Consider the following 12,625-nt stretch of genomic DNA (forward strand, 5'->3'; position numbering starts at 1 on the left):
ATTTTGGAGTTGGTTTCTGCACTTTTGTGGTTAGCAATGGTACATCTGAGGTAAAGTAGACACACATTCGACGTTTTAAGACGTTTCAGGTTATCAGAAATGAAAGGCAATTTTCGAACTAGCTAGCAAATGCACGATTTGCATTGGAGGAGATACATTCTAGAGCATAAGAAACTTCAAAGAAAATGCTCTTTAAAGACTACTAATTTAGTAATGCAATGTAATGTTATATACCACCTTTTTTTTTGGTTAATAATGCAATGTAATGTTATCATTTTTTAAAAATATTTGCAAAAACACTAAACTTGAATTATTTAAAATATTTGCGAATAAAATTAAATTCACAACAATTTATGTAAATAAAACAATGTTAGAACAAAATTAAAAAAATGGGAAATAAGGGCCAATGGAAATTACCATAGGTAAAAATTTAAAGATAAAAAAAAAATTGTAAAGTTAATGAGCTGAGATTTTTTTGGGGCAAAGTAAGATCCAGGCTACACAACTGCAGCTGCTTTCCTTGTAGTTGTGCTAAAAATGGACCCAAGGCGACGAAATGAAAGCCCAGTGTACGAGCGTCAATGGAGCAGCGAGTCAGCCGGCTCGTCTCCATCGCACCCGCACCACACCCGATCCACTTCCACCACCGGCATTTCCAATATTAAGCGCACTCAGAACTTCGCGGCTCGAGCTGCTGCTCAACGACTTGCTCAAGTCATGGCTACTCAAACTGCTGACAATGACGATGACGACGACGATGATGAAAGCCTCGGGTTTCATTTCGGAGCTCCCGCGTTTTCGAGGACTGCTAGATCTTCCTCGCCTCAGGTACCTTACCACTTTTTATTTAATTATTTGTTTTTTTATAAGATTTGTTTGATGTGTGTAAATTGTAATGTATATAGTTTTCGAGATTTTCGACTTTGGGTTTACTTGTGAATTGAGCTATTATAGGCCTTTCTAAGTGTTCCACTAATTAAGTCGTGTTCCCGTAATGATGCTTGTGCTTGTATGTGATGAAATCTATAATGAAGAAAATGAACTTGTAACTTAATTGTGTTTGATTTTGATAGAGCGAATTAAAACTGCGTTTTATCATGCTTACTATACACCGGAATTTTTTTACCACATTACGCTTTTATTTACTTGCAAGTAACTTCTTATTGAACAGATTAAGGAAGAGCCGTGAGTTGAGATAGGATGTGAACTGTATAAGAGATATTTGTTCTTCAAATTGTCGGATAGATAAAGTCTGCCTATCAGCTTTGTGTAAGCTTGTGTAAACAATGAGTGATTATGTTCCATGGGCAGCATAGATGGTTGGCAATCCAACGTACCTACATCAATAACAAGTCAGGATTAAACTTACTTTCATTCTGTTTATATTATAGTAGTAGACCTCTCTAACTTTATTCCTGTAAAAATTTTCACGTAATGAATCATTTCCGTCCAGATTCATGTCATCTATATTAATAAGGAGCACAGTAAATGGAGGGGCGGGGCTGCTATAAATGAATGAACTAGGGTCACTAGTAGATTGAACAAACTAAGTGAGACTCAAATTAGATGATAATTCAGAATACTCTGATAAGTTTGCAGGTAGAACCCTATACGTGGATGATTAACTAGTCTAAAATAAATGACTTTAACTAGGACTTGTAGGTTCATCATTGTGAGCATAGGAGTACCCTAAAGACACTCCTTTAATAGCCCTAGATGCAAATGTTTGAGAATATTACAAGTATTACTTCAACTACATTGCATACTATAATCAAGGAGATGCAACTAAAGGAAACTCAAAAACCGTGCCTTAGTTCAAGCCTTATAACTATTGATCGACCAAGATATAGTGGTTCAGCCCAAGCCAACACATTAAGCTGAATTTGTTCTACACGGATGCTGCCAGTTTACTGTAAAAATCGCTTCAGTTGTTTAGGCTTAGTTAGCAAGTATAGGCATGTGCCTTGTGTATGTTACATCACAGAGGATGTGTGTAAATAGCATGATTGTATGCATTTATAATTCATTGTTGCATATTCCTACTAGTTACAAGTTTATCTTCTTCAGTATAAATTTCTGCTGTAAGCAAACTTTATGTTCATCTTAAAGACCCCGCCTTTTAACCAGTTGGACACATAGTAACAGGTTTTATTTCTAATTTTGTTTTCGTTATCTTTCATATATCTTAAAGCAAGGGAAAAGGAATGATGATGCATGATACTCATAAACACATCTAAGTTGCTTTATTGGAAGGCCCTAACATCTCCATCACCTTTGTACATTTTTCTTATTGCTCTTATAATGCTAGAGGTTGATCTGTATGTAGATCATCTTCAGAAAAAGTGGACATTAAATTGCAGCTTGGTAAAATATTTACTTATATTCGTGAACCTCGTTTTATGTTAATGTGTTTGTCCAAACCAGTGGTGGGGTTTTTCATAAATGGTCAAAGTACTCATAAAACGAATTAAGTGAACTTGCTCATTTAAATTGGTAAATTTGATTATGAGATGAGATTTGGAACCTTTATAATCCGCATTGAAGTCCCACTAGAATTATCTTTTTCTGTCGTGCAGTGTAATTTGAGTTGTTCGGTTCACACCCACATGGATTTTATTAATACCCCCTTTGTCCCACCCATCTCTTAACATCTGGGTTGGGTGTGGAGGACAAGGAAATGGAAAGGAAAGGAGCCGAAAGATGTGCAAGTTGGTGGGTCCCTCTGATATTAACAAAGAACAATTTCCCATATTTATAAATGTGATGATGTGAAGAATTGGGAGGGATGTCTTTGGATGGAATATGTAAAAAAAATAGACGGGGACAAGAGGAAGTATATGGTTATGCACAATTTTTTTTGTATTGTTTCCAAATCACCTACGCGCTACGCAATAGTTAATTCTAACATGCATAAGATGATACTAATATATGTACCTCATAAATGTTCTATACAAGCTAAAATAGCCTTGGTATTGTTAAACTGGATCTGGATTGTATTTTATGTACTCGTAGATCATGGACCACATTAATATTGTGGTGTTAATTAATTTGCATAATGTCATAATTGGTTGTTGTGTACGCATTGGATGCATAAGGGCATTTTCAGGTCTGAAAATTTTACTGAATAATTCTAGTTATGAACTTTGTGAAGGTGAGCTCATCAGTTCGCTCAACATCAACCGGAAGGCCAGCAATGTCAATTCGGGCAATGCCACCTGTGCCACCAGGCACCATGCCGTTGAGAACAGCAGTATCATTACCACCAATGGATCCACCTACTAGTAAGAACAGAGATAGAAGGTAATATATGTACTTTATTGTTATCCTTTTCTTGACCTTCTCCAACTGCAAGCGTGAATTATTGCGTTGGTGATGTTCAAGTCTTTTCGGTCACTGTTTGGCGTATAGTTGTCTATTGTAGATTTTGCGAAGTTCATTTTGTGTATTTAGTAAGACAAGCTAAAAAGTGCAATTTTCAGATTCTCATCAGATATGGGGAAAATCAAGCTCAATGACACAAGTGATCAGCGGGATGCTTCTGCACTTCACGATGAAGTATGTAAATTGTTTTAAGTTGTACTGATCAATGATGATATGCTAGAGGTTTTTTGCCCTTTCAGTTTTAACAATAAATAAAAGAATGTTGGAAGGCACATATATTTTTCTATGTTTTCATATTTCCTGTCAAGTTAACATCAAAATAATTTTGCAGCTTGATATGCTAAAAGAAGAAAACGACCTTATCTTTGAGAAGGTACCTGTGACTATCTTCAACTGTTGCTGTGTGTCTGTGAGCACATGAGCTTAGTTGTGTGCATGCTATATTTGTATATTGATATAAGTTTAAAATCTGGAGCACAGTTAAGAATAGAGGAAGACAGTTGTAAGGAAGCAGAAGCTAGAGTTAAGGAGCTTGAAAAGCAGGTATTCCTATATTTCGCTGTCTGAATTAACCTTATCCTTTTGGAACATCAACGTATTTCTGAGTATAATTATGAGTTTACCTCTTCGAATAATGACCTCAAATTGCTTGAAAGACTAAAAAATTTGATCAACCTATGCATTAAAAATGATGTAAATAGATGCCAACTTTTTTTTTGTGCTACTAATTATTTTATAAACCCAACAAAAATAATACAATAACCTAGGGGCAGAAAGGACAGAATAGTATGTAATGTCTATTTACGAGGAAAGAGAAAGGGCAAGCCAGAAGGGTGTCAAACAGTATTTGTAATCAGCGTGCCAATACAAAGGCGCCTTTAACTGGGGTTGGAGGGAGTATTATTTTATGGTAATTATAAATCGTATGCAGTATGTCACGATCTTTTATATTTGTAACATGAAACATTTACATGAAAAGTTGCTACTGGTAGGTTGCTGCTCTTGGAGATGGGGTAACTTTAGAAGCTAAATTACTGAGCAGGTATTAAGGATTGACAAACTCTTCCTCTTGTTTTTCTTATTTAGACTATTTTTTCCCTTTTCCTAACTATTAGTACCATTGTATTCTATTTTAGGAAGGAAGCTGCATTGCGTAGAAGAGAGGTGATTGTTTCCTCTTCTTTGCTTTGAGCAAGTTTTTTTTATAGACCTTAAGTAATGTATACATGACTTCGTCTATGCATAGTATTGTACTCTGGTTCTTAAGATGTTATTAGGTTTCTTTATATTCATGTGGCATAATGCATGCTTCCCTACTATTTACATGAAAAAATGAATTTTGACTACCAGGCTGCACTTAAAGAAGCAAAACATGCAAAAGTTGGGATAGATGATGAAATTTCATTACTCCAGGCTGAACGTAAGGTAATATGGTAGTCCATTTGTGCCAATAATATGAACTTTAGGAGCATTTATTTCCGGAAAGTCTGTTTCCTCGATTGTAACCTCACTTTATTGATTCCTGTACTGCTAAAACTTTTGCATTTATTTCATATGCAGTATAACATTAAATTCTCAATGTTTTTCTATTTTATTTTTAACTACAGCAATTTAAGGTATATATTGGTACACTAACTGTAGCTTGAGTGCTTAATTCATATTATGCATGGGATCAGTTACGCCTTCTGAGAGCACCTTTTTGGTTTATATTTAAGATATTGATTTGGCTTGTAACATTGTATAGAAAGTGAAAGATGAGGCTGCAGTTGCTACAGACCAGTTTCAGAAAGTGAAGTATGAAGTTCGAGATCTACATTTGATGACACAAAGGATGGTCTTAAATCAGCATGAAATGGTTTGTGGGTATAATATATATGTACATGAGTGTGTCTGTGTGTGTGCACACAGATGAATTCTTTACTTATATATAATACATAGTGTTTTTTATATTATTTACTTTTGTAGGAAGAAGTTGTTCTTAAGCGATGCTGGCTTGCGCGCTATTGGTGTTTAGCTGCACGGCATGGTAATCCACTATTGCACTATCATAGCTACCTACTCTGATTTAGCTTTCTCGAATATTAACTTAGCTACTAGGTTTCTTCCTCATAGAGTGTTTATTCCGTTCTCGAATTCTGGTTCTTCATTGAACCAACCAGAAGACGCCGAGCACATCAAATACATATTTGCTTGTCATCAATAGCTCAATTTATTCAATTCAGCTGGCAGATGGAATGTGCATGAATAAATATCTGAATGAACTGTTTTACTTTATATCTGACTTGTGGAAACTTTTCTCTCACAGTTAAACTATCCAGATTCACTTGGCTCCTTTAACCCATATGGGTATGGCTAAATAAAGTCTCTGTATGAACTGTATATTACATGAATATGTCATTCTGTCATGCCATATATTTCATTTTAAAGGCTATCATGATCCACAATTGTTTTTTACTTCAGTTTTTTTTTCTGGCACAACTCCGCATACTTTTATGAATCACTGATAGTTAAACCATGTTTGCCTATGCTTACAAAGGAATCAGCCTGATATGCTTTTAATTCAGATTGACTTTTAGAACCGTGGAAAATGTTAACGAACTTTTTTTTGGTTAAATCATGGTCTCCTTTTGTTGCACTTGACTATACATTTTGATTAAATCCTGTAAAGAATTATGCATTATGTTGCTGTTACAAGATAGTGTATTGTTTTCTTCTCTTCCTACTCTTTGAGCAGTTTTCCACTTTTTTTTTTGTATTTATTTGAATTATATATGCATACTGCGCTATACTCTTTTTTTTTTTGCTAATCTAGTCCTTTTTTTGTACTATTATAATATATATTTTTCTTAGTTGATATTCTAAAATTTTGTGTTTCAGTCAGTATCAAATATTTTCTGAGCATTAACTTATTTTCCAGGCATCTGCTCAGATATTGCAGCGTCTAAGCATGAGTACTGGTCATCATTAGCTCCTCTTCCTTTCGAAGTTGTCATTTCTGCTGGGCAAAAGGCTAAAGAAAATAGCTGGGGAAAAGGCTAGTAACTGCTAGTGGGAGATGTTGATTTGTTTTATTGTTATGTAATGCTGTTTTATTATTTATGTTAATTTTAACTGATAAAATTCCTCCATGGCGATATCTGTACAATAGAGGAAATATATACACACATATATGTTTATGTGTGTGATCACATCGCATTAAATCTATCTTCTAACTGAGCAGGGGACAAAAATCCAGAGTGGAGAAGCAACCATGTCCAAGACTTGGGTGATCTAACTGGAGAAGGAAACATTGAGAGTATGCTTTCAGTTGAGATGGGATTAAAGGAGCTGGTTGCCTTGAAGGTCTTCTTATAAAGAGATTGCCTTAAACTATCGCATATCCATTAATTGCTGTCTAGACCTACGTGACTACAGTCTATAGTTTGGCTATAAAGTTGAAGTATTAATATTCTCTATCATGTTGCTTCATTGTAGATCTGCAAACTATGCTGATTTAAGTGTCCTCTAATTTGAAAATGTTGCTACATATTTATTTATGTGTTTCTCTTTTCATTTTTGTTGTCAAAAGGTTGAGGATGCAATTGTTCTTGCACTGGCCCAGCAGCGAAGGCCAAACTCTGTTCGACAATCCATATCAGGTTGTTTTCGTATCTAGTACATATTGTTTGGAAATTTCACTAGTGATGCCATTCAGTATCTCATCTATGAAAAGGAGCTTTGTTTTTAATCTCACTTCTAATTCTTTTTAGGCTGGTTTGAATGTTCATAAACCATTGCAAGAACTTTTAACTTATTAGACACTTGGAAAACCATATCTATTCCATACACTTTTTAGAATGTGGATTTTCTGTTAGCATATCTTAGGTGTTACATGACTCATGCTACAGAATTTCCCTTCCACCAGAACTAGCAATGACAAGTTTCCAAATTAAAGTATTTGCATTCAGGGACGGAGCCAGAATCCCGACTTTGGGGTGGCGAAATTTTTTTCCGAGTAACTAATATATATATTTAATTTAATATATATTAAATAAATTAATAAATATTATTTTTAAAATTTTAATGTACAAAATATACCTGAATTCGTGTATCTAAATTCGTAACTATTGTAAATATCACTAATATTAGTACTAAATTCATAAAATTTATATATTTTTGAGGGGACGGACATTTAAAATATTTTTTTTTACTATTAAATATATAAATATGTAATTTTTTTTCATAAATTTTAATACTAATTTCACGATTATACCGGAGTTTGGGGTGGCGGCCGCACCCGCCGGCCACCCCCTGCCTCCGTCCCTGTTTGCATTACTATTTTGAATTTTCAATAAATCAGGGGATCTGGATGTCTACGGTTTACAAGGCTTCAACAACTAATTTTCCTAAAATTGTGACTGAAATCTTGCTTCAGTTCTTTCAATATTCAAAGAATACCTACTCTAAAGTCTGTATGCTCTAAATATAAAAAACAAACTAATGTTTAAGACCATATATATGACAAGACGCGGGGAAAATGCTGTATTTTCCATGAAAGAAATGGATTATGGTTTTTTTTTTAAAATAACTTTAGTTGGTTGCTCACTTGTTTGACCAAATAACTATTTGTGGCTGGTTTCCAGATGGCCCCTAAGCATGCTATACAATGATAGTTACCATGGTAGAACTCATTCTTTAAATAAATTCATAGATTATCTCTAAACGCATTGAATGATCACTTTAATATTGGATGTTGTAAATTATGTGCCAAATACACATAAAAATAAAGATATTTTTTGTTTGCATAGAATGTAGAGACTGTAACCGATGCTTCACAAAACCATAGACTGAACAAGGGATGACTGGATGTCTCCTTTGCACCACCTCTGTTGTGATAACCAACAAACAATTATAGAGCTCATAAAATATAATAACATGAAACAGTTACTTAAATCATTCGCCTTCTATGTATAAAGTTTTGAGATATTCAATCAGGGTTTAGAAAGCTCCTATTCTTTAGTAGTAAGTAACTTCACATGGTAGATTTCCTTGTAAACCAGACACCAAATCAAGGTCAGATTCACTGAGATAAGATTGATGAGGCGAGCCTTCATATCCAACATAGAGTTTTAAGATCATTATTTCACCCAACCTAGTAAACTGGTACCGGTGGATCAGTGGTCATCACCATAATGATCTGCCATTACATAGTGATATAAGCCCATTGGTGAATATGGACCAGTAATCATGTTACCCTAGACTAGACCCACCATTGGTGACCCATCAGGAATTAAGGTTAGTACTATACTGATCAGTCGTCTATCGGGGTTAACAGATTTATTAATAATTGCGAGATATCCATGTACCACAGTACCAATGCCCGAAATAGGGAAAAGCTCCCATGTTATTAGTTTTAAAATATATCGAGTTTGACACACAGATACATGTTTCTGACAATGCGTACCGGAGTATGAGCAAAAAAGGCAGTGGGAGGGATTTGTATGCCATTCAGACATTGTCTACTGTTCTTGTTCATTTTATCTATTTTTTTCATCATTTACAATGCCAAATGTAAGTTGTTATGTTTTCACCTTGAAGTAAATAAAAATTTAATTTGAATAAACTGCTATCATGTGGTAAGTAGAATGGACAAATACACAATTAAAATCTGTAGTCAACATACTTGTTCCTCAAGCTTTAATATATTATTATAGTTCCTGTTGTGGATTCTCTGTTGCATAGGTAACTTGATGTGCTGAACAAAACTCAGGGCGTTGGTGTATAACAATGTGTAGACGAAAAGCACTACAATCGGAGACAAGTATCATTATGAGTTGGCTTGCAAATCAATAATTAAGTTACCCTGACAAGTAGTATATGGCACAGAATGTACCAATTTATTGCTAATTCACTACATCTCACCTACATTTTGCGGCTTAGTTGCGCCTTATGCCTTCTATCACTCTATCAGTAACTTAAATCATTTTTGTTAGTTGAGCAGATGTAAAATATGTCGGCCTTCTTACCTTGATATGATAATTTTTATCAGATATGAAGTCCCCTGGAGATACAAAGTTCATGGATGCCTTTGGTAAGTATAAATTTGTTTATTATTTATAGATATGTCATCTTGTGATGTGAAATAAAATAAATTGGCTGAGTTGTTTAAAAGTTAGCACATGAATTTAGTTGAGCTGAACAGTCAAATGATTTCATGCAAAAGATATGTTATTAAATTAATTATATAATGTTTGTGGCATAAGACATATAAGATACAATTAGAAGGGGTAAAGATGCATTCTCATCAATATTTGAACGTGACATTTAATTATGCGTCATCTTGCAGAATTAAGTACAGAAGAGTCTGAGGATGTTCTTTTCAAAGAGGTCTGTAACTTTCTTCTTTAATGTTGATTTGTCTACACGCCATTCTTCTCTCAAGTTTGTTTGTTATATTTTAGATTGACCTAGTACCATGCCTCCGCAACCAATTATTTATTATGGATCCACTTCGCTAAAAACTTAGATTTACCCGATCCTGACTTTAATAAAGACCTGTCTTTTTCATGTAATATATTTTTTTGGTAACCAAACTAATTCATAGCTTCATAGCCCTAAAAAAGAGCAATCACTTTTCCTTTAAATCATTATTATATATCATATTTATTTGCGAAGGCATGGCTTACATATTTCTGGAGTAGAGCCAAAGTTCAGGCTATTGAGGAAGACATTGCCAATAAACGTCTGCAATTTTGGATTAGCCGCAGTGGGCAATCTCCAACTTCACACGATGCCGTAGATGGTAACTACTTTCTGACTATTTGTAATATTTTGTTAGTCGGTTCTTTTTTGCTCACACCTTTTGCGAATAATCAATTGTATACTTCACAATAATTGGAAGGCATACTTATTTGGTTTTATCCTAGTTATCACAATTATCAACATGATATTATTAGAATAAAGAGATATTCGTATTTATGTAGTCAATAGGCACCCTAGTATATTGTATTGAATTCTTGGGAGATTTCTATTATCGTATTTACATCAATACTGGATCATCAGTTATCCTTATTTTTTTGTTGTTGTAAGACTTATGATGTTTAATCTTTTCTTCAAAGTTTTAACTTCGTGGGTGTAAATCCAATCTTTACTCATGGTCTACGTGTTTCTGCCTTTGCCTTTCAGTTGAGCTAGGTCTTATGGAGCTAAGGAAACTGAATATTGAGCACTTAATGTGGGAAGCATCCCGCAAGAAAGTTGATCAGAATCCTTCTACAACTGTTCACAGAAACTAGCCTGGGAAGTCTAAGGACTTTGATGCTGCGGTAGCGCTATTCCTAGATATCTGCAATTCTATATTTCCAGATATATCTTTTTGTTTATTGGGTTGTTGCCTGTATTTGCAGTCTTTTTGAGATGCGGAATCTGCTCAACTGCTTGAAGCAATGGGTATAAAGTAGTAAAATAGATAATGAAGAACTCACATTTCTCATTACACTGAGGTTCCACTACTAGTAGAAAATACGTGCCATTTCTTTTCTCCGGAAGAATGCATAAAACATGTCATCAGTTCAGCCTTCAGGACAAATTGTGCGTTCGGGTGTGTAATTTATTTACGGTTTTTGACTTTTAAAGATTATATAAATATTGTAATTCATGTTTTTTTTTTGTTAAATTATTATATACGTGAAGCCTTAAATAACCATGTGATCGCAGAGTATCAGGATGATTGATACTTCTTTTTCTTAGGGTGAAGACTATAAGTCTATAAATAATGGATTTTTAACATGAATGAAAATAACAGTTCTCTGAATGGTGGTTGAATTACCGATTTGATTAGGCACATAGAGATTGAGTAAGGTCTGATAGGCAATATAAATTTGGGTAACAAAGTAATATGCAATCCACACATTTAAAAATGGGGTAACATAACGAGAGAGAGCAACTATGATTTGGGCAACTGGTGATACACAAAGTAAGGCTGGGTAACATGAATAACTGAACAATGATTAAGATAATACAATACGCACAGTCGGTACAACTTATACACACACTATCCGCAGTAAACTAAATCCAAATCTCACATTTATCTCCTTTCCTTTCTTGTTTTCCTTTCATCGGATATCTCTTTCTCCCTGTGTAAATTAAATTTTGAATCTTGCTGCATTAAAAAACAAGAAGTTTTTATTAGACGGAGTACGCATATGTGGCCTGTGTATTGAAATAGGTATTATTAACCATCTCTGCTGATAATGTGATCTAAAATTTAAATTTATTAAATTAAACTTTACACTTTAATTGACCCTAAACTTTAAATTCTAAATCATAAATATCCTTTTATTTATTTTTTTAAATATTTTTAAAATTTAAATTGAATCATAAAATATTAAAAATTTTAAAATATGATATATGTTTAAATAATAAAATTATTAAATATAAATATAAATATTCAAAATAAAATAAAATTACATGATATCAGGTTATCTTCATACTCCCCTGGATTTGACATATCAGGGTGGAGTATCATGCTCATACTTTGCATAATTAGGAATGAATATTTTGGGCCAAGTAATATTTTCGCCCGTAAAAAAGAACAAAAGAATATTAACAAGTATCTTGAGAAAAAATTTACTATAACATGAAAAAATCGATTACTGCATGCATATGTTTTAAAAATTATAATTTTAAAAAACAGCATAATATTTTTTAATTATAAAAAAGAATTTTTTTAACAGAAGATAATCTAAAAATTCATTACATATAGATAAAAAAAATGACTAATAAAATAAAAAAAGTAACAATATTCTAAATATTCATTTTATGGAAGCGTTTAAAATAAAAATAAAAATATTTAATTAATCCAAATTAAAATAAATAAAAATAATTTTATTATACATATATAATTGAAACAATCAAATTGTAAAATAAAATATTAATTTAAATAATAAAGTAATGAAATAAAAAAAGTTACTAAAAAATATTAAATAATAGCATTCCTGTTATTTATAATATCCATGTAACATAAAATTATAATTAATAAGTTATTAAAATTACTATGTAAATATATTTCTATGCAATATTTAAGAAAAATAATAAAAATGTTGAAATAATATAACCAGATATAAATTAAAAATTACCAACAAAAATAAAATATTAAAATTTATTTTTTATCGCAAATACCCAAGTTTTAATTATATTTTTTGAAAAATTATTGTCCCTTTTTATGAGTACTTGCAACATTTTGCGATTTTTGAACCATTTTATA

The 12,625-nt window shown here is 32.9% G+C and overlaps 1 protein-coding gene across 1 annotated transcript; it reads left to right on the forward strand.

Annotated features, from left to right (window-relative positions):
- Positions 1-472: 472 nt before the first annotated feature.
- LOC141671410 (coiled-coil domain-containing protein SCD2-like) lies at positions 473-11,020 on the forward strand. The gene is made up of 18 exons (XM_074477652.1): positions 473-828; positions 3,152-3,300; positions 3,480-3,555; positions 3,713-3,754; positions 3,862-3,924; positions 4,374-4,423; positions 4,518-4,545; positions 4,732-4,806; positions 5,126-5,236; positions 5,347-5,407; positions 6,299-6,415; positions 6,602-6,723; positions 6,950-7,019; positions 9,410-9,451; positions 9,707-9,747; positions 10,036-10,162; positions 10,546-10,685; positions 10,767-11,020. Exons 1-17 carry the CDS (start codon positions 538-540, stop codon positions 10,653-10,655), a joined length of 1,575 nt encoding a protein of 524 aa, XP_074333753.1. The 5' UTR covers positions 473-537; the 3' UTR covers positions 10,656-10,685; positions 10,767-11,020.
- The last annotated feature ends 1,605 nt before the right edge of the window (positions 11,021-12,625 follow it).

Source organism: Apium graveolens, chromosome 1 (genome assembly GCF_009905375.1).
Source record: "Apium graveolens cultivar Ventura chromosome 1, ASM990537v1, whole genome shotgun sequence".
NCBI classification, from domain to species: Eukaryota; Viridiplantae; Streptophyta; class Magnoliopsida; order Apiales; family Apiaceae; genus Apium; species Apium graveolens.